Below are 23269 nucleotides of genomic sequence, written 5' to 3' on the forward strand. Positions count from 1 at the left end.
GACCAAGTAGCTAGGTACTATAAATGTTGCCACTTATCGTCGCACAGGCCGCATCTTTAAATCTATGATTTCAGTCGAAATCTAGGAATAAAACAAATAAAGAACATTTTCATAAAATAAGTGCTTTATTGATTAAAATTAGTAAGGTACAGAAACAATTTCAATCAAATGAGTTCACAATGAAATTAACGGATGCGCTTTTAATCACGTTCGAATCGAACGTACCCGGTGAACATATTTACAACTTGTTGAAAGAAAAAGTAAAATATAACCTATAAGATCAATAGTTCATTTATTGTTGCCCTCAAAATTTCATTCCTTCCAGTTTGCATTACTGAATCGAACGAAGCAAACATACCATTCACTCCCAAGCGAGTTATTCCTTTTCCTCTAAAGCAAAATTTCTATATTCCGTATTGCACCATTGGTTAACAGCTAAATACTAATGAGAGTAAGGCGGCGGCATAAATATTTACAATAGCGCGTATTTGTTTTCACAGAAAGTTTATTTTTGAACGACCCTTTTTAATGAACGTCTTGTCTTGCGCTTCACCGATCACAATACTCTAGCATTAAAATTTAGAAGGGCCGTGTCTATTTTTTTTCGTTGCTGTTACTTGACGGTTTTTTTTGGCTATAAGCCGTACAACGTATTCGATCGACAGTATTGCTGTATTTAGCCAAACGATAAACGTATTCCCAAATATGACAAACAGTCCAATTACACGTAAAATTAACAAAAAAACATTTACTTGTTCCTGAAACTATAAAACTGACATTCATGGATAAGTAGTAATAAGATTATTAATAATATAGACAGTCAGATAACTTGGACAAAGTGATTGTGACGGGCAAAGTAGAAGGAAAGAGACCCCGCGGCCGATTAGGTACCTAGCCGTTGGTGTGATCAAGTAACCGCTCTAACTGGGTTGCCAGTCGCAACCGCAATTCGAGCAGCTGAGGACCGGACGAGATGGAAACAGCTCACGAGACAGGCAACGGTCAAGTTTCAGGGACACGACCTTCAGCAATGAAGAAAGCGACGAAGAAGAAAGAAGAAGAGCAATAATGTACGCGCCAACAGCAGTGACAACTTATCTTTACCAGAACGCATCATCTAACATTACTAAAACACATCGAGTATTTATTTTAGAGCATTGTTTTAATAAAAGTAAATACAATTTGAGAGTTTGGCCCGCAATTCTGACCCCTTTTGGCACAGGCCTCTAGATGTGCAACTTTAAACCATGATCCCAAGGTTATACTGATAGCTTCGATACATTAAGGCATCTTCTAACACATGTGAAAGAGGGGGCGAATTAGAGGACACCCTTTAAAGAGGGTGAATTAGAACTTCCCGAAAACGAAGAAGGCAGTATCAGTTATACCTGGCAGAACAACATTAGAAAATAAAAATTGCAACGTCAATATGACTAGAATATATTAATATCAGCTGTATTTTTCGGGAATATTTGTTTACAGTTTTGCCTTAATGTTGTATCGAGATTTAAGAATAAATGAACATACTAAAGCATACGGAGATGCTTGACTTCGTTAAACTAATGTTTTCCATTCCTATTTAAATAAGTATATTTCCGAATATTCCAGTTTCGGTTCTGGAAACTTTACTTTCTAAACACCCTGTATATGTCCATGGCAATTATGATGCCACCATTCATCAGATATGAGAAAACTGTTTACTCTTTGGTTAGATTGTTCTAGACTTTAAAGTCATGTCTCAAGGTAGATTTCCGGTATCTATGTGGTCAAGTGTTCTTTATGCGGCAGGCAGGTAGGGAGCTTGTCCATCCCTCTAGGTCAGCGGTCGGGGAACTTTTTAAATTATTACCCCAAAATATTTTTGTGTAAGTTGATATTACCCCATGGCGAAGAACAAAAAATAACGAAATCGCTTCTTTTTAGCATCATTCATATTATAGCACACAAGATAATTTTGAAAAAAAAAAAAAAAATTTTTCGTTTCGTTTCATTTCGTTTCATCGAGTTTGAAATCACAACGATTCTAAAGAAATTTCACTTCAACATATACTTTTTACTCACAAGTTTCATATTTACCCCCCAAATTTTCATTTTACCTCATTTGGGGTAATTTACCCCGGTTCCCCGACCGCTGCTCTAGGTAATAAAAAAAACATTGTTATTACTGAGCGATCTAACTAACTAAAAGTGCTTGTGTTTTTCAAATCCGTTTGGTTTGCTAGAATGTTCGTCGAATACGTACTTTTGGATAGATACAGCAATTACTTTCCGTTATATTACGAAGTGCCAGAATTATATTGATTTTTTATATTCTAAAGTGATTTGTTTTCGCGTTAATGTAATCTTTTGAAAATTCGAATGATGATACAATCACAAACGGCTTCCTATCAGAATTAAAGTCAAAACTAAAAAAAAACCACGCTAAACATATTAATAGCATAATCATATTCTATAATACATCTTAATTTAATAAAACAATTAATTTGAAAAATTATACTTTTCTATTTTACAACCAAAGGAAAAAAATATTTTTTTTTTGTATTTAAGTGCTGATTCATAACTAACCTTCATGACCGTTCAATTAATTTTTTTTTCAACTCCGAAAATATATTTGAAGTGAAACTTCTTTATCGGCGTTGGAAAAAAATTTACCGTCACATTTTTCGGTTACGCGTCACATTTTTCCGTTACGCGCCATCTTTTTCTTCACCATTCATTGTTGCCGTACACAAGTGAAGGTGCCTCTTTACTCGGTAACAATAATTATAAAATACCGATGATTTTAAGTGGAGATTTTAATGTAAATTTTGCATCGGAAAATTCTTTGAAGCTAGTTGAATTTCTGAAAGATAAATTGAATTTATCCATGAAAAACAGTCCTCAAACGTCAACAACAAGATCTGGCACTACAATTGATTGAGTTTTTACTCGGTCACTAAATTTCGTGGAATGTAAACCATATATTTCATATTTCAGTTACCATAAGCCATTAATTACAAAAATATATAATGACAATGACAATGATAGTAATAATTCTATTACAATTAATGAAATGCTGTAATAATCTTAGTAGCAAAAAGGTAAAGTGAAATAATTGTATTATTTGTATTCATGTCTATGATAATAAAATCCTTTTGTTTAAACTTTATCTAATTTAACTTTATTTAACCAATTTCTAGAAAGTTGCATGTAGATCATTTTTCGAAAAATAAGGCCATAAACAAGTTTCACTTCTTACGTGTGTACACTAGTACACGCACACATTTTTTTTAATAACAATATCTACATAATTTTGATTTATAATTTACACATTGATTTTACAATTAATGTATTGAACATTCAATATAAAAATAAATATACTTTAGCCTCATTCATTGTACAATTTAAAAAATCCGAACGCCTGCCAGCTATGAATCAGCGCAGCCTTTTTACACAATAATAATTTTGTCACAATCGAACATTAGCGACTTTCAAATAAAATTCACACCCAAAAATAAAATAAACCCCAAAATAACAATTCAATAGTACGATCTACAGCAAATCAAAAATCTACACGAAGCAACAATAATTCAGCCTTTACACTTATGTTTTTTTATTCATACTAATTTTTTATACATTTCGAAATATAATTATTGCTTTTTTTTAATTACTAATCGGATTCACCAAAACTTTTTAGATTTCATGGGTTTTTTTAACACTAGCAACACTAAGTAAAGTTATTATTACATGAATCATCTCCACTCATATCTAGAGGTATTGTATGTGGGCACAGAGGTGAAGATTATCATGTGGTTGTTTAAATCAAAACTTTAAACTAAAAAGTATCAATGTCTCAGACGGTATGTCGTTCGTGTAATAGAAAATGTTTACTGAATTTAGTTAAAGTTAGTTAGGTTTTAAGATAACAACAAACCACTGAAAGGGAAATCTAATAAATTTCAGAGAATATGTGTGTATGTTCGGAAATGTCTTTATTCCACTACTAGCGGCCCGCTCCGGCTCCGTTCGGGTTTTTAACAAAAATTTCAACGATATTTGACGTTGTTTTATTTTTTTTAATAAAAGAAAACTCATTTGCGGCATACGTATAATAGTTAGACATATGCTGTTGCGACACTTTTTGTAAATAATAATGTGTTCTACAAAGCCGTAGTACATTATTTTATTCTATCATGAATAGTTTTCGCAGGACACGCGATGTAAAGAATATTCTAGGTATTTTTTTTACACCTCGGGTTACATTATTTGAGTTTTAGTAAGTACCCCTAATTTGTTTCAAAAAAGATTATAGCCTATGTCACTCGGGAATAGTGTAGCTTCCAAATAGTGAAAGAATTTTTCTAATCGGTTCAGTAGTTTCGGAGTCTATTCAATACAAACAAACAAACGAATCTTTCCTCTTTATAATATTAGTATAGATTTCTTTATAAGCAATCAGAGTTCATTTTTCTGATGCTGCGATATCTGATAAGTCACGACTGCTAGATATGAATGGAGATTCGTATCGATTATTTATCGATATTAGATCAGGTAAAACTATTCGATCAACAGTAAGGCGGGCCATTATTCGATCACGCATTCGTGTTATAAAACTAAATATAGTCACTTCGACAACTATAACCTTCAAATTGTATGAATGCAATCCCTTCAAAACGAATATCTCAACTGCCATACAAAACCTATAGATGACGTCACTAAAGCAACCTCTCACTGCCATTTATCTTTCTTTTTTATTTATTTATATATATATAAAAATATGTTTACTAATTTATCTGTCGTCCCTAGACACGTATTTTCGTTTATCAGTTTTTTATAAGAGCACTATTTCCTTTGATTTTGGCTTTACAATTCACACTTCAACTATTCGCGTCTCTAGTAAATAAATCAGAATAGGTGTATTAAATTTTGAAATAACGTGATTTTGATTTGGAATGTACGTAAAATTAATTGAACTTTTAAGAATAAAAAAATAAGGCATTTCGTGTATTGAAAATTAATTGTTTAAGTGTGTTTTATGTTGAAAAGAGCATCAATTGTTTAACTGCATGTCGATTCTTTAGTAAAGCCAAAAAAAAAACGAACTCCCACTACGCGAAGCTATGTAATATTGTAAATTCACAATACTACGCTATTTGTAAAATATTATTATTATTATTTAACTACTATAATTCATTTTGATGTAACTATCAATATACTACTACTTTGGCTGTTCATTGATAAAACAGTTCTTAGATTGATCATGATCAGCGACATTTGGTGAGAACTCAGAGGGCATTAAAACTTTATTGTCTAATGTAATTAATACTCATACACAATGTACGAGAGTGTAATATTGCGTGACAATTACATTTTGTACTTTATTATTTTTAAACAAGCGCATTTTCTATTCATATTAATTAATAGAATCGGAATCGTTATAGTGAAAAATCATAAGCTGCTTAGTTATTGAGCACAATTATTAATTTAGAATTTTGTTCATTGGCAACACCGAGCGCTTCGTGGTGTTGCCAAGTTTTTTTTTTTTAAATCCTTCCTAATTTTAAGCTTATCAACGTTGTGTGTTTGACGGTGTATATTAATTACCGTGTAGTGTTTATTTTGGTGTATTGTTAGCGAGTGTTTATATCATTCTTCATCTGTATCGGGATCGCTTGAGTATTCCGCTGCCGCGGCTTGGAGTCGCGGTGGAAATGGACCTCTCGTTTGTTGTCTGTAAAACGTATGGTTTTCTATTTTATTTTTATGCTATTAACAGTGTCATTGGTACATCCAAACTGACAACTGGATTGAGTCTTGGACATAATTCGCACTTTATTTTCCCTTACCCTTACGTAACCTTAACTAGTAGGTGAGCTCACGGGGCTCAAACCTGACGACGTTGCTAACACGAACCCTAGCCGGAGCCGTGCTTCGCAGAATTTACCACCGGATTGGAAACGCGACTCACTGAGAAGATCCGGCGAGAAACTCAGTGGGCTGTGTCTATGGGGGAATTCGCACAGTCAATGGCATTATCGACGGATGCATTTAGCCATTCATATGGTATCTTTAATTGATAAGAAAAAATTATCACTGTATGTCCGGAACTAAATGTGTCCGTGGCGCTATGTCTGTGTCCCGACGTTATTAATGTCTATGAACAACGCTAGCCAATAACAATCAAGTGAAGTCGCCTTCAAGGAAATTGCTTAGATGGGTGGATGACCTCACAGACCACCTGGTATTGAGAGGTTACTGGAGCCCATAGACATCTACAATTTAAATGTTCAATTCACCTCGAGAAACAAGTCCTAAGGACTCAAGTATAGTTACAACGGCTGCCCCGCCCTTTAATTTGAACTTCAGTTTCAAACCGAAACGCATTACTGCTTCACGGCAGAAATTGCAGGGCGGTGGTACCTACCCGCGCGAACTCACAAGAGGTCCTACCACCAGTAATTATAAATTATTCCTTCCCCGTGGAAGTCAATCATGAACATTTCTTAAGTACGTATTTCGTTAGACACAAATTCGTACCCGCCTGCGGGGTTCGAACACCGGTGCATCGCTCAACACGAATGCACCGGACGTCTTATCCTTTAGGCGGTAACGTTACAGAGGTTTAGATCGAGTAGAAGTGGCACGCACGCGAGCCTGCGGTAGTGGTTGAGCCACTCCTCCAGCATCTGTGCCTGCAGCAGCGAGGGCGCCAGCGAGGGCCTCCGCGCCGCCGCCAGCCCGCCCGACGTCTCGCGCCACACCACCCAGCGACGGACCACGCTCTCCGCTTCCGACATCTACACAACAACAATACAACACCCTGTATATATGATTAGCAGTAAAAATTGTTTTTTTGAAAAAAAAAAATCAATTTTTTATTATTTACGTATGCTGATAGCCTTGAGAGGCTATTTCAACTTCACCCTAACTTGTGTAGGTTGAGCTCACAGGGCTCAAACAGGATTGTTGCTAGCCTTAGCAACTGGCCCTAGCAAGAGCGGTGCTCCGTAGAATCTACCACCGGATCGGAAACGCGACCCACTGAGAAGATCCGACGAGAAACTCAGTGGGCTGTGTCTGAGGGTTAATTCGCGCGTCAAGCCCTTCGTCGCAAGCGACGGGTTCGACGAGGACGGTGTACTTTAATCAATCTATTTATATATCTAATCTGATCTAGTAGTAGCGTTCTTTGTTTTAGAAATCATCCAATCATCTTGCTACTGGAGGTAGGACCTCTTGTGTGTCCGCGCGGGTAGGTACCACCACCCTGCCTATTTCTGCCGTGAAGCGTTTCGGTTTGAAGGGTGGGGCAATTGTTGTAACTATACTGAGACTTTAGAACTTATATCTCAATAACACACCAGGTGGGCTGTGAGCTCGTCCACTAATCTAAGCAATAAGAAATATATAGATTTTTAGATTTAATTAGAAATCTTTGAAACATGTAATATTTCTATGAAACTTATTATACGTTTTCGAGAAAAATTCTGTAATAAACAGTTTTATTAGTCTATCCGTAATTTATAACACCCATACCTCATCGCAAGTCAGAAAATGTACAGGCAATAATTTCCCTTCTGAATCCGTTAGCGGCAGGTATATCATATCTTCATTGTCATCTTGTTGTTCCCTGAAATAGAAATTAAACTTTTTTTTTAAAAACGATCATTACTTGTAATCACTTGTAATGTTTTGGATGCGCTTAGTCAAATTTTAAGATCAAAAAGATGGATAGGCAGACGACTTCACTGCACATAATAATATAATGTATGTATAATATGAAGTTTCTAGTCTCCAACTTGTCAGGATAACAGTAATTAAGCACATAAACATATAACATATTAAAACGTTACTCTCACGACAGCTGTTAGCTGTGGTTCTAAATTTCTTTCAAAGATAATTAACTACGATCACTTAATTGTTTTTTTTTTGAGCTGATTGCGTCAACTTTTTGTCATATGAGTGGTCTATTATCAAAGGTGGCAATCTGTGCATTTGGACAAAAAAAAATTATTGATATTTCAATACAGATTGATTTGAATATAATCGTCTCCTTCAAAGAATACGGTTCAAAACCTGCATTAAATAAAGGTTAATAGTTAACCTGTTATTTATCTAAGATGTCGTTCCGAAGAGTTTTGTGACTGCCAATGGAATACAAAGTCAATAATTCGTTTTTCTGATTTACCAATCATTGTCCAAAAGTCAGATTGCCGGCTTTGATAATAGTCGACTCATATACAACAAATATTTTGAAATAACAAAATTATTACTTTAAGTTTTATTTAAATTAATAACTGATAAAACTAAAGAAAGTCGAGTACCTAATATTATTGTCAAATTGTAGTTTTTTTGATTAGAAAAATATAATAAAACATGAACGTAGTCGGTACTAACGAGGGTAGTAACTTAAACAATTTCAGTGTTACCAGATTATACGATTTATGGTATAAAAAATAAATTAAAAATGCAATTAGGTTATTTTATATTTTGATGCATTAAAATATGATTCATTTTTAGTCAACATGCGAGAACAATGAAGTTATTTTTTTTAAACTTTCCATAGTGATTATACCTTTTTAATTCGCAAATCCTGGTTACGCCCTTGTATAGAGAAAAGTGCATACGAAACGAAATGCGATCACAGCTTCAATTAATAGCATTTATTGCCTCAATCGAGACGTCCTTTCAAATAACATTTATTGTTATATATATAGAATGAAACTCACCGACAAATATACGTATGCCTATGCGAATAAGGCTCTATGGGCACTAGCGCGGAGAAATGTCCGCGAGTGTATCCGAGGCATAAAGGCGATTTAGAACAAAACTGGGGGTCCCACAGTAGCGGTAAGTATATACCTGGAATCATATATTTGCTGGTTAATAGTATAGTAAATATTTGCTGGTTAATGGAACCAGTTGATTGCTCCGATTTAAGACGAACCCGGACAGCGAGACCGCTACCTTCTTTCAGCTCTTATACCTATTACAACTGCTCCTTAATAAATCCGTTTCAAATATGACTAAATTTTAATTATTATTATTAATTTGATGTCATTACTAATATTCGTTAATAGTTAAGAGAAATAATTTCGTAGGCATTTATGAAATAATACGCTCTCTACATATTATTATATAGTCAATACTACATGACAATGTGTGAAACATTAGTATTCATTTTATTAGAACGTTACCTTTCTGTCTTACGGCAAAAAAAATATGGACATTCAACAAAATAAAATAATGAAGACAAAAGTCATTTCTAAAATATGATTTATTTTATTGCTTAGATGGGTGGACGAGCTCACATCCCACCTGGTGGTGACCAATGGTTACCTCTGGACGACATGACCAGGGTATAAGCACTATAAGCCGCCACTCACCCCGAGACACAAGTTCGAAGTCTTAGTTTTTTTCAGTACGGCAGAAATAGGCAGGGTGGGTACCACCTACCCACCTACCCGTGCGGACTCACAAGACAACTTATAAGTTGTATATACGGCCGTGTCAAATTATTCACTAAATTCGGTAGTGCTGAAATCTTGTCATCAAAACCAAAAATCGAGTCTTACATTAAACAAAAAAATCGCTTAAGCAAGTAACTATTGATTTGGATATTTTTGTCATGGTATCTTGACCTTCATAATTTTGACATGGATTTAAATTTCAAAAAACAAAAGCAACAAATGGCAATTACACAACGTTCAATATGAAAAATTTAAAAAATCAATACTCGTTACTCGACCTTACAGCATTAACATTAAGAAACATTTTCAACTGTACCTTGAAACCGTGCAAATCCTAAGGCCTCCCCCCGGAAGGAATTCACAACGTTGACCCCGTACACGATGATCGGACGACGCATCACGTGCGCGAGGACGAACACATGGATCTAAACGAATACGATTTTTTTTTATTTAACAACTAGCTGACCCGGCAGACTTCGTAGTGCCTCAATCGATAAATAAAAGACCTAGTTTTGTATACAATAAACATAAAACAAACAAAAGGAATCCGTCCGACGGGGGACACATCAAAGGAAAAACAAAATTGTTATTTTTATTTAATTCCGAGCATTTTCATATTCAACTACATTTTAAACGTTCTCTGGACTTCCACAAATAATTCAAGACCAAAATAAGCCAAATCGGTCCAGCCGTTCTCGAGTTTTAGCGAGACTAACGAACAGCAATTGATTTTTGACCCGCCCTCGCTTAACGCTTATATAAACCTTCCTCTTCAATCACTCTATCTATTAAAAAAAAAAACATCAAAATCCGTTGCGTAGTTTTAAAGATTTAAGCATACATAGGGATATAGGGACAGAGAAAGCGACTTTGTTTTATACTATGTAGTGATCTCCATCTAGGGTGTCTCTTGATGTGATGAAATTAAGTGGTAAATTAAACTTCGGCGGCTTTGTATGCAACAGTTCGCAATTTCCAACACTAGTCATCATTAGTGTGTGATTAATCGCTTAGTGAAGGATTTATTTTTATAGGATTTTATGACCTGGTAACTAAGACCTTTAGGTCATGTCTTATTTTAATTTATATTCTTAATTTTATGAAAAATGATAAAATGGAGTGAAATTAAATGAAGATGATTAATTTGAGACATTAATCAACTGGGATGAAATTAAATGTAGTAGTTATCATTTTAATGCGAATTTTGAGAATAGTTTTAGGATGCCAACATACAAGTTCTCATGTGTTTATATACTGGGTGGGTATGTCGAATTTCCGGGGTCAACCCCATATAATGACTGGATTAAACGACTGTTGATGAGCAAGACATCAAATTTTATTGTTACATGCGTCACACAAGGGAGTTCACCTGGTGCAGCGGCGTGCCGGGTCGGGCGGCGGACGCTAATATCCTGCTCCACTCCGCCCTCAGCTGCCCCTCCTCGGGCGCGTAATGTAACAGCGACGCCTGCATTCGCTCCCACGCCTGCCAACGCTCGTAGAAACTGAAAATAGACAATACGATCTTGTGAAGTCGTCGTGGCCTAAAGGATAAGACGTCCGGTGGATTCGTGTTGAGCGATGCACCGGTGTTCGAATCCCGCAGCCGGGTACCGATTTTCCTAATGAAATACGTACTTGACAAATGTTCACGATTGACTTCCACGGCGAAGGAATAACATCGTGTAATAAAAATCAAACCCGCAAAATTATAATTTGCGTAATTACTGGTGGTAGGACGTCTTAAGCCATGTGTTCGATTGTTAAAAAAAAAACACACATATCGACGCTTGAAAGGCAAACGTGACTAAGCGACAATGCGTGAACTTTACAGTAGACTAATTTAAAGTTGAAATACCCGAAAAAAATCTATTTTAACGAATCTAGCTGTATGATAGAAATGATTTGAATAGACCTATAAATATATTTTTTTTGCGCATCGAATATGGTCATTGCCTGTCATTTATGTACGAAGCAGCTATTGTCGCTTAGTTACGTTTGCCTTTCAAGCGTCGATATATAGTTGTAGTAATTAGTCACAAGCAGCTATGAATTGCCATACGTATATGAACGTTATGGTTATACAAATAAAGCTCACCTCCTGTGGGCTTGGTGCAGCGAGTCCGCCAGCGCGGTCCGGAGCGCGTTGTTCCTGTCGAACACCCCGTAGGCGGCCTGGCACACGGCGTCGGGCAGGCAGTCGCCGGCCGAGCGGTTCCAGAGGGCGTACAGCCGGGACCCTGGACGATAACAACACACACACACATAACACGTGGCGCCATCTGTCGTCCGCGGGCGGTACTATACAGGCGTCCCCTGATTTATACCGTCAAAACAGAATAAACTCAAGCATTGATTATTCTCAGAGATGAGAATTCAGCGATTCATTACACTCTATTCACACTACATACTGCTTCTAGCATCGGTAGTATTAGTATGTTGTAATAGCGCAATAATATTATTTATATTCCTACCAAACCATAATTTCCATATCATGTACTGAATGACATTTATTTCGTGAACCAATTCTGCATCTCAATTTAAAGTATGAGGTTCTCAGGTCGAAATTAGAATCTGCATTAATTGTGTCTTTATAGACATTCGAATGAATGAGAATGAATTTATGTGTCCATATTAACACAAAAGTATTACAGTGATGCTCACCAAGGTTAACGGTGAACTCCAAGCTCCAGTTTATGAGTGGAGGATCCGCTTCTAAAGTCTGTTGTGCTTCTCTGTCCAGTAACTCGGAGAATAGCTGCTCTTGTATCGCAGCCGGTAACTCTTCGATATCTGAGAAATTGTAAATATTTTAAGGTGTTTTTTAATTAGTATATAATTGACTTGACTTATAAATGACATCTTTGAGATTTAATATAATGGTTTTTCAATTGTGTAATTTTTGTGGGTATATTTAAATTTACGGTCAACATGAATGTAACATTTTTTTTCGTTTTAATTTCGATTTATTATTATTTATTAATTTAGATTAGATGAATATTAAAAAAAATCTAATATTTAAAAAAAGACATGCCCGCTGAGTTTCTTGCCATTTCTTCTCACGACGGAGGCTACTTTTTGTGAATTGGCGGTAGTTCTTTTTGACGTTCTACAAGTATGTCCTTTCATTTATGTTGAATACAATTTTTTTTATCGTGTTTTTGATTTCGACATCCGAAATTTTCTTATACAAAATACAGGTAGGCGGGCTTACCAGCAGGCAACGAGAAGGTACAGAACTCGTTGATGTATCGACATGGAAAATTTCCTTTTTTCTGCCTTAAGCACCCCGCTATGTGCCGACGTATCGCTGACGCCAGGTCCGGCGCTGGAACAAAGGACACAAGATCAGATACATACTAGAGCTTTGATTAAATTTATTGCGTCAAACGTGCGCATTAAAGGCGGCTCTAGCCCATTATTGCTTTTTGAAAAATGCTGCGGATTCCCTGGACGGTACATCGGACAAACGCATCAATCCTGAAAGAACTAGGCGTCTCTCCACAAAACTCTCCACCACTTTTTTTTATTGCTTAGATGGGAGGACGAGCTCACAGCCCACCTGGTGTTAAATTGTTACCGGAACCCATAGACATCTACAACGTAAATGCCGCCACCCACTTTAAGACATGAGTTGCAAGATCTCAGTTTTTACAGTACAATGGCTGCCCCGCCCTTCAAACCGAAACGCATTACTGCTTCACGGCAGAAATAGGTGTGACGTCATTACACTAGCGCCCTCTAGTAAGCACACAACCACAATGGGCTAGGTACAAATGTGACAGGTTCATTGACAGTGCCAAGACCAGCGCCTCCTAACACCGCTGCGCCCGCACCCTGCACCCTCTAATAAAGCTCTCTGCTATGCGCATACAAGTATATGCATTCTATAGTATACGGTTTCCCAAATAAATTGATCTAAAAATGATTGGTTGATTGAATTAACCTTGAAATTATAATGGTCGATCTAACGGTAAGAAACAGCCACGCGAAAACGTTTAAAAAATACTTTTCGTAATTGGGAGATTCGAGCTACTTGGTGACGAGAGATATTAGATAGTATCTCTAGTATCTATACTAATATTATAAAGAGGAAAGATTTGTTTGTTTGTTTGTTTCGAATAGGCTCCGAAACTACTGGACCGATTTGAAAAATTCTTTTCCCATTAGAAGCCGACATTGTCCCTGATGAACATATGCTACTTTTTTTTATTTTATTTTTTATTTTATTTTTTGGTTTCATGTGTGTTTTAATGTTTCCGAAGCGAAGCGAGGGCGGGTCGCTAGTCTTACTATATAGTCATTCCCGATCCTGCGGAAAGAATGGAAAGCAGTCGACGTCGCCCCAAACACGTCATCTCGGATCCTCCCGATCCACTAACGGTGCTTTTAGGTACCTCAAGCACCGGTCATCGTAAATTAACCCACAGACACAGCCCACTGAGTTCCTCGCCGGATCTTCTCAGTGGGTCGCTAACCGATCCGGTGGTAGATTCTGCGAAGCACGGCTCTTCCTAGGGTTCGTGTTAGCAACGTCGTCAGGTTTGAGCCCCGTGAACTCACCTACTAGTTAAGGTTCCGCAGAAATAGCCTCTCAAGGCTATCAGATTAGGTAGGAAAAAAAATCCAATATAGTATTAGTGTAAATACTAAAACGGTTCCAAGAAGTATTACAACAGAACAATACAACGTACCTATATAAGAGGGAGATCGTTTCAGTCCGGGTCCGCCGCCCGATATCCGTGACAGTAATGTTGATAAAATTTCTTGTCTTTGAAATCTGAAAAAAAAAGCGTAGGTAAGGCAATCCGGTTCGAAGGGTGGAAGTCGAGATAGGATAGATCTAGGCAAGGTTTCCCGGGACAACGATACATTGACCATATTGTATTATTTACGTTTTTTTTTTAAACACAACCTTTTTTTATTACTTACTAGTTTACGTCCGCACTTTTGTTCGTGTTAACTATACTTTCTCTTGGGATTTGTCTAGTTTATCATGTGAGCGTACGAATACAGACATTATTGACATAACACTGTCATTGTTCAACCATATTTTGTCACAAATATTTATTAATTATATACACCGTACTTGGTCATTTACGACTGTTTCTATAAGTCCGAAGCGAACAACAAAGGCACATTAGAGGTACGTTATACTAACACATTGGACATAGACTCCTTAAATATCATCAAGAGAATAAGAGTCTAAATATAAGTACTGTAAGGTTCAATTTCGCATGGGGACCAAGAAACGTGTATAACAAACCGCACGTGCCTGATCGCTAAGTGTACGAGCGTGTATCCAGCGTCGAAGGCGGAAGCTCGATTGAGAAGTTGAACTTCGGCGTGAGTGAGGGCCCGGGCCGGATCGCCTCCACTCGACAGATATGTCTCGACCCTTCGAGATTCACCTTCCACTACGCCTGGAAATAGAAAATTTTGTATCAGTTATTTGTTGACGTTAGGGAACACTGACCCGGTCGTCGTCCTCGTCGAACCCGTCGCTTGCGACGAAGGGCTCGACGAGTAAATTAACCCACAGACGCAGCCCACTGAGTTTCTCGCCGGATCTTCTCAGTGGGTCGCGTTTCCGATCCGGAGGTAGATTCTGTGAAGCACTGCTCTTTATAGGGTTCGTGTTAGCAACGTAAAACGTAGGATAAAAAAGGGACACATCTGAAGGAGCTCACAGGTCAAATGTTATATAGGCAAAGCCACTACCCACCTTTTTTTTTAATTTATTGCTTAGGTGGGTGGACAAACTCACGGTCCACCTCATTTTAAATTTTTTGGCGGAGCCCATAGACAACGTGAATGCCGCCATCCACCTTGAGATATAAGTTCTAAGGTCTCAGTATAGTTACAACGGCTGCCCCATCCTTCAAACCGAAACGCATTACTGCTTCACGACAGAAACAGACGGGTGGTAGTACCTACCCGCGCGGACTCACAAGAGGTCCTACCACCGGTAAGAAAGTTTTAATGTCTAATATTGTTTCTAGGCACCTTCGTTCAATGTAAAAACTCAAAAACTAAAAAAATCGTACTTAACCTCTTCATTCAGTCATGTCTTCAATTAATTTAATTAACATACCGAGACAGGCCTGCAGCCATATCCAGTCGATGTTGCTGGCGCGCCGCTTCGATCTCCTCGTGCTGCCGTCTACGTCGTGCAGAGACGCGGTTTGATTGTTACATATTTCGTTTACACCTGTGAATTATATTACATCTAAATACGTGGTTGTTGATGTCTATGGGCCCGGGTAATCGTTTACCACCTGGTGGTCGATCAACTCATTTCATCCATCTAAGCAATAAATTAATTAATCAATTAAATTAGTAGGGATACTAGTAACTTTGACCGACCGAACCGTTAAATGGCCTATGGTGAATTTTGTATTGAGAAGAATGAAATACATTGCATTTCCCCGGTCAAACCGGGTGTGTTGCTAACACTGGCCCTAGCAAGGGCAGTGCTTCGCAGCATCTACAACCGGATCGGAAACGCGACCCACTGAGAAACTCAGTGGGCTGTGTCTGTGGGTCAATTCGCTCGTCGAGCCCTTCGTCGCAAGCGACGGGTTCGATAAGGACGGTGACCGGTGCTTGTGATACCTAAAAGCACCGTTAATGGATCGGGAGGATCCGTAATGACGTGCTTTGGGCAAGTAAAAAGGTACAGTGTGCTTAGCAGTGTGTAACTTCAATACGTTTGCCACAAGAGGCACTGTTCCAACTCCATACAAATTTGAGTTAACTTTTACGCTATCGATGATACAATAGAATGGGCTGTGTCTATGGTTGCGTGTTACCTGGGGGTCTCGGGAGCCTGGGGTCGCACGGGGGCGAGTGGGCCGGATTAGGGTTGCCGTAGCCGCACATCGCACACTTTATCGACTTCGGCCAATTCTCGTACGTGCACGTCTGGAATTACAATAATTTATATTTAACAAATTAATTGCATAAAAACAATTTGCACTAAGGGCAGTTCGTATAGCAGAGAGCCGGGTTTCTGATCTTCTTTTTCTCCACCTTATCCCACTAGGTGGGGTAGGCACAACAAATTTTTCTCTTCCCTTCTCTTCTATCAGCCGTCAGCTCAACACTCACTCCTCTCTCTCTCATATCGTTATTCACACACTCCATCCATAGTTTCTTCGGTCAAACTCTTCCCCTTTCTACCTTGCACTGTCATTTCCCTACATCTCCTAGTCACATGCATTTCCTCTCTACGCATCATTCCTGATACGGATGCATATCATTAAATGCATTTATAATGAGACTCATGTTTATCGACCTTCGTTTAAATTATTGTTTCGGTCAGCATAAGTCGACAATTGCAATGTTCAAGCGATATGTATATATTTTTCAATTCAATTATTTTCGTTGTACCAACCTGGACCAACCCACAGCCCACTTGGTAGTTACCGAGTCAATAGGTAATGTGAATGCCGCAGTTCTACTCGAGACATGAGGTAGGATTTCATAGAATTATAGTCCCGTCAACATTTGCTGGACAAATTACTGCTTCTCCGCAGAAATCGATAGGATAGTGGTGGGTACCAGCCTCAGCCTCAGCGGACTGATATTATGTTTTAGTATCGAGTAAGGGTTGCAGAATTATCGACTAAATAAAATGAGACGAGCACCATGCAGACTCCCGCCATATGCGATAATTGATGAAACTAAAAAAGACCTTTTTTTTTCACTAATGATTGGCAAACTGCAGCGCTCATAATATACAATTAATATTTGAAACACAAAATAGATTTGTTGGTTCTAGATTATGTGAAAATATGAAATATATTAATATTTTTACTACATTAAATTGCCATCATTAAAAACTGAACGAATATGGACTGAATGAACCAATAGCGTGAATGAAACGACTAGTTTCAATTGAATAAATAGCTTATTAGCAACTTACAGGACATGACCATTTAACAAGAGTAGAGGCACTAGTGTGACCTTGAGGCGATGATATCCTGAGGGGTTTCAGTCTATCTGCTACGGCTTCCGCTCCTGTGCAGATAAAAAGCTCATTATTTTTATAAATTTTGAACTATGATTCGCGAAACAGTGAAATTCGAAACAAAATCTAATTATTATTAGATAGCTTTTTTTTTCAAAATTACATAATCGTTTAGTACATTAAATAAATAAGGAACGCAAAATAAAGCTTTACTTTTAATTCTTTTTTTCCAAAAAATTATTAAATCTCATTTTGATTTGACAGATTAGATATAACTAAATTAATTCTGAAATTTGAATGAAAATAAAACCGGTATACTGTTATGATTACGGATGAATGAAATCATCACACACATTATTATTATTTCATTCAAATCTGGTCGAGGAGAAAGGGGAGTGTTTACCACACGTTTCCTGTGATGGAAGAGCGCTGGCGCCGTCCTGTAATCTGAATATGTCTTCGCCCAGTAGTGGCTTCGGTGATCTACACATTGTACACTGAAACATACGTACTGAATGTACCGTGACACGTTCGAGATTGTTCGATGAAATTTTATCTTAAGCAAATTATTAATCAATGCCCTCAATGCAGAATACATTGAGGGCATTGATTGAGGGCAATGTATTCTGCATTGAGGGCAATGATGAATGATTACTTATGTAGTTACGGTAAATTTAAAAGATATTTTAAAAACAGAATTTTCATTTTAGAGCAACAGTTAATTTAATATTATAAATAATGAGCAACAACACTGCCAATTCTATAATCTACTACTAATAAACTGCTGAAACTACAAATCGTAATAATCATTTATCTGCTCCGCGAATTGAGAGAGACTAAAGGAACTAAAGACAGAACTATTGATACAAAAAATCGTAATTTAAAATTAAATGTAACTTAGATGTTTAGTCTACAACTTTTAAAGTAGTAACCAAAAACAATAGAACACAAATGGAATGCGATACCTTTCGTGAGAGAGGAAAATTTTCGTAAGTACACATCTCACAGCTCCATTTCGAATTCTCGCACGGTGGCGCTGAACTTGTTGTCATCTGAAATACAACATACCTATATCACTACAGGTTCTTACTATAAATTCTGGTACGCTAAAAACGCAGTATTTCAATAATTACATTTGTGTGAGCACGCAAAGCACTTACACGTAAGCTCCTTGGGTGTCCCAAACTGATCCCCAATCTTGTACATGAGGAAACCCGAACCGTTTAAGGATGTCTTAAATTAGGCATCAATTATTTATCACTGGTGGTAGGACCTCTCGTGAGTCCGCACGGGTAGGTACCACCACCCCGCCTATTTCTGCCGTGAAATAGTAGTGCGTTTCGGTTTGAAGGGTGGGATAGCCGTTGTAACTATACTGAGACCTTAGAACTTATATCTCAAGGTGGGTGGCGCATTTACATTGTAGATGTCTATGGGCTCCAGTAACCACTTAACACCAGGTGGGCTGTGAGCTCGTCCACCCATCTAAGCAATAAAAAAAAAGGCATTAATCATTTCTAACCCCACTCGACGGCGAACGTTTAAAGCGAACAAAAAATATATTTCTGTCTGCCCCGCTGCCCTTCTGCAAGATGTTCTTTCAGAAATCAAACATCGCTCGCAATGACTATGACGGACAAGTTGTTATACCCAATTTAGCAACGAGGCCACGACGCTGCCGTAGGTGTGGTCTGCCATAATCACTTCAAGGAAATCTAGGAATATAGGAACCCCCTCAACTGTTGTCGACTTCGACCGGTTAACTATACCATAGATTCCCCTGCCTCTGATGACCATAATGAACGATTCATGAGTTTGAGTAAGTGAAAGCAACACCGGAAAGATATCAGTCTAATGTAACATATTACACAGCTTTATAATTTTATTGCTTCAGAAATAATTATTTACTAATTTAAATTACTTATTTAAAGACTATGTTATATGTATAATGAATTCACAATTAGATTGTTATGTGTTTTATGTAAATTTTATAAATAAGCATACTGATTGCAATAGGTACCTATCAGATTCCCACTCACTGTTTTCATTGTTATGTTAATAAGACTTTTTAAGCTATTGCATAGCTTCTATCGCGGGCCTTGAGCGCGGCGACTGAATCAAAAAATTCCGTAACGAAAATAACCTGACACCCCCACTACGCCCTACTATGTAGCTCGCGTTCAACACATTCACACGTTGCGCTGGTGTAGTGTTTGTGAATAAGCGCGCGGCGTGACGTCGCACTGCATGAGCATCATGAAAAGTCTGCCCATCTCTCTCTCACGCGGTCTAGCTTATGAGTGTGAAGGGGACAGTTAATATTTTGCTTTTGTTATTGTTTATAAATATTGCGTGGTCTTATTTTTATAATTTTTTTTATTTTAAATTATTATTGTCTAATTGTAATTGCATAAGTTGATAAAAAATACTTTGCAATAGCTTTACCGCGGCATTCCCCGAGTGCCACACGTCTTTTTTTTCACCAAATCGCCAATGGGGTTGTAATGTTTATCCAGGGTAGGTAAACATGTAAATTTTTGGCACAGTACAGTCTAAACCTTTTGATGGATTACAATGAATGAGGAAGAACAATAATTACATAATTTATAATATAGAATAAAGAACAAATTTTATTTATACTCAAATAACTAAAATGTATTTAATAAAAAAACTTGGAAATTAAACAAAAAACCTCATTGGATTGAAAATACTAACTGAAATAAGTGAAACACAAGGTATGTCAGTAAAGGTATTGCGGGCAGAAACAAAAAAAAACATACATATCTGCAAGTTTCCATGTAAACATGACAAATTGAACAATTGTCCCCACCTACTATATGTTGTATCAGCTGTTCTCAACTACCAAAATTTACAAATATAATATGTTTATCACAAGTGAGTCTGGGAAAACGGTAGAATTGCATCTCGGAGGGTTCAAAATGGGTAAATATTTATAGATTTATAGTACACATGTATTACATATTTTAATTGTACAGCTACATTTTTAATAAATATATCTTAAAAAAATCTCCTATACTTACTTTCACTTCGTATTAAAATTTTCAGTTCAAGTAAGGGTGTTGCAAATTTGTAAAGCGTATGTTAATTTAAGTAAGAAAGGTTGAGAACAGCTCATCTAAGGAGGATGCAGGGCAAAGAGTTCCCAATATTTGGTTTTTTCCAATAGTTTGATTAATTGGTTTTCACCATTCATAAGTTTTCAAAATACTTCACACTGATTACATTTACAATCTGTATGTGAGCAAATAGCCAAGAATAAGTAACTACTTTAGTGAATGTCTCAAACTGTAAAGAATTTTAAGTGTGAATATCAATGGAAAATTGTATTTTGGCTGTTTGTTGCCTTTATGCAAAAAATATTATAATACTAGTGAGCCTCCATATGATAACAACATTATGTAATAGTAAATACTGTCATATACTATTTTTTGTTTGGTACTGGCTCTGGAGCTCAGAGACATCAGCGCCAATGCTAAATGTAATCAGACCTATTCTATTTGGAACAACTGTTCAACGATTTCAAACTACAATGCATTACTGTTTAGAAAAAAAAAACTTGTTCAAAGGAATCCATCTCCCGCTTTACTAACTAGTGATGTTTTTACATATTTATTCCAGGTGACTTATTAATACTAGAAACCAATGATAAAATGTATGAAATTATTTCATGGCTCTAAATAATTCTAATTCATTTTTGTCATTAAGAATTAGAAATCAAAACTTTTATTTATTCTATATTAGATGTTACCCATGACTTCGGTCGTGTGATCAATTAAAGCATGAATTAATTTTTAGAAAGCATCAGGTAATTTTGCAAAAGATAAGAATATAGTTTCCCATCAAGATGATATTTTTTCAGTACAAAATGCAAAGTATAAAAGTAGAGTAAGTTGGCCTATGTCCTGACCTAAAACTTTAAGAAACATCTTGTCAATCTGTTGCTTCGTTTTGACATGAAAGATGGAAAAAATCATTTAACCGACTGCGCAAAAAGGAGGAGGTTCTCAATTCCACTGTATGATTTTTTTTGTTTGTAAGCTCATAACTTTTTACTGGGTGAATCGATTTTGATGATTCTTTTTAATTACAAAGCTGATGCTTCCCATGTGGTCCCATTTTAATTTAGTCTAGTGATAGTGGTATCCATGAGAAAACCATATAAATCTTAATTTTGCATTAGGTATGTGCGCGACAAATAGATGAATAACTCAATATCACACCAACTGATTTCCATGATTATTGTTTTTAGCGTATATGAATTTGTTTTGAAATATCTTTTTTTATTTGAAGTCAGTTTTGTTAAAGCATTTCTAATTACAATTATCACATTAAAATATTAGTATGGAAGTACAGATTCTGTGACCGTTATTGTATTGATGAATTTTACATTGCTACAACAGAAATTTCAATAATTAGCAAAAAGTATTTTATGTTTTAATTTTTAAGTTTAAGACCTATTTATTATTGCTGATAATCTGTAAATTTATGTTTAATTCCAATTGTAAAACTAAACTGAAATTGTTGTGGCCTAAAGGATATAAATACACAGTGTACTCATTTCAAGCAATACAACTTAGCCAGAATTCAAATGCCTCCAGGATCTAGTGGTTTAGTGTAATACTCACATAGCACTTCTTTAAATAACATAAATGAGTCGACTATTATCGAAGCCGGCAATGTGACTTTTGGACAATTATTGGTAAATCAGAAAAACGAATTATTGACTTTGTATTCCATTGGCAGTCACAAAGCTCTTCTGAATGACATCTTAGATAAATAGCAGGTTAAGTATTAACCTTTATTTAATGCAGGTTTTGAACCGTATTCTTTGAAGGAGACGATTATATTCAAATCAATCTGTATTGACATATCAATAACATTTTTTTGTCCAAATGCACAGATTGCCACCTTTGATAATAGACAACTGAAATAAACAAATGGCATCGCTCACACATTTGCTGCAATTCGACTACTTTGCACTACCACATTAAATTCTTTCCATTTTCTAATTATGATTATAATGTATTTGATTTTAGTGGAATTAAGCTTAAATAAACTAATCAAAAAATTGGATAATTTTCTTACCTGTCCAATTTGGGAAATGGTAGTGGCGGCATCCTGTGTGATCGCCTCAGCCCCTGGGCCTGAAGCACAATCAATCCCCACAGACTGTGATGCACTCTTTCTTGACGCATCATTCTTCGCCTCTTCACTCATTGTACACCAATTAGAACATTTAGAGCAAGAGTCGTTCCTACATGGACTATAAAGCTTTCATCATATAAAATACTTCAATATTTGAACAGGTGCTCTTTGCTGCGTCGCCTTGTGTGACCTGAAACAGGCGAAACGTCTTCACTGTGAGAAAATTTCACCTTAGGAATTCAATCAGTTGACAAATAGGGATGCCCATACATCTAACGTTTCTGTTTTATATAGTGCGCAAGGTTGAAGATAGGACTCTTGGCAAGCTGCAATGCAAGATTTTGGCGTCGTTACACAACACAAAACATCGTGAGAGATGCCATAAGGTCAAGTCTATCCAAGCATATCAACGCACTCACGGTAAGAAACGATCAGATCGATCGGACTACTCCACAGTTTGTTTAGTTAACTTGGGACGAAACAAATACGGGGAAGACAGGAAAAACAAATTTGTTAATGGAATTACAGTCAAGTTGCACGGTATTTTGACAAATTTTGGTCATGTCAAATGTTGTCATTCGATAATTGTCAAAAAAATGTTCTGTGCCACTAAAATGTTATCATTTAATTGGCGAAATATTTATCAAAAGATGCCGATTATAATGTGCCAATAGTAAAATAG

General features: G+C 36.7%; 1 protein-coding gene across 4 annotated transcripts; it reads right to left on the reverse strand.

The window, feature by feature from the left end:
• Nucleotides 1–102: 102 nt before the first annotated feature.
• On the reverse strand, nucleotides 103–23269 carry LOC101745507 (ubiquitin thioesterase trabid). Of its 4 annotated transcripts, XM_062676337.1 has the most exons (19): nucleotides 23007–23269; nucleotides 22858–22913; nucleotides 22528–22777; nucleotides 18387–18473; nucleotides 17825–17918; nucleotides 17377–17471; nucleotides 16262–16373; nucleotides 15544–15660; nucleotides 14725–14872; nucleotides 14144–14229; nucleotides 12664–12777; nucleotides 12114–12242; nucleotides 11548–11689; nucleotides 10819–10954; nucleotides 9766–9874; nucleotides 8709–8841; nucleotides 7516–7609; nucleotides 6628–6776; nucleotides 103–5710 (listed from the first exon to the last, which is right to left on the reverse strand). In XM_062676337.1, exons 3-19 carry the CDS (start codon nucleotides 22657–22659, stop codon nucleotides 5626–5628), a joined length of 1962 nt encoding a protein of 653 aa, XP_062532321.1. In that variant the 5' UTR covers nucleotides 22660–22777; nucleotides 22858–22913; nucleotides 23007–23269; the 3' UTR covers nucleotides 103–5625. The 4 variants fall into 4 exon arrangements, with proteins under 4 accessions (XP_062532321.1, XP_012547106.1, XP_012547108.1 ...); XM_012691652.4 differs by lacking the exon at nucleotides 22858–22913 and having other exon boundaries at nucleotides 23007–23268; XM_012691654.4 differs by lacking the exon at nucleotides 22858–22913 and having other exon boundaries at nucleotides 23114–23264.

Source organism: Bombyx mori, chromosome 26 (genome assembly GCF_030269925.1).
Source record: "Bombyx mori chromosome 26, ASM3026992v2".
Classification (NCBI taxonomy): domain Eukaryota; kingdom Metazoa; phylum Arthropoda; class Insecta; order Lepidoptera; family Bombycidae; genus Bombyx; species Bombyx mori.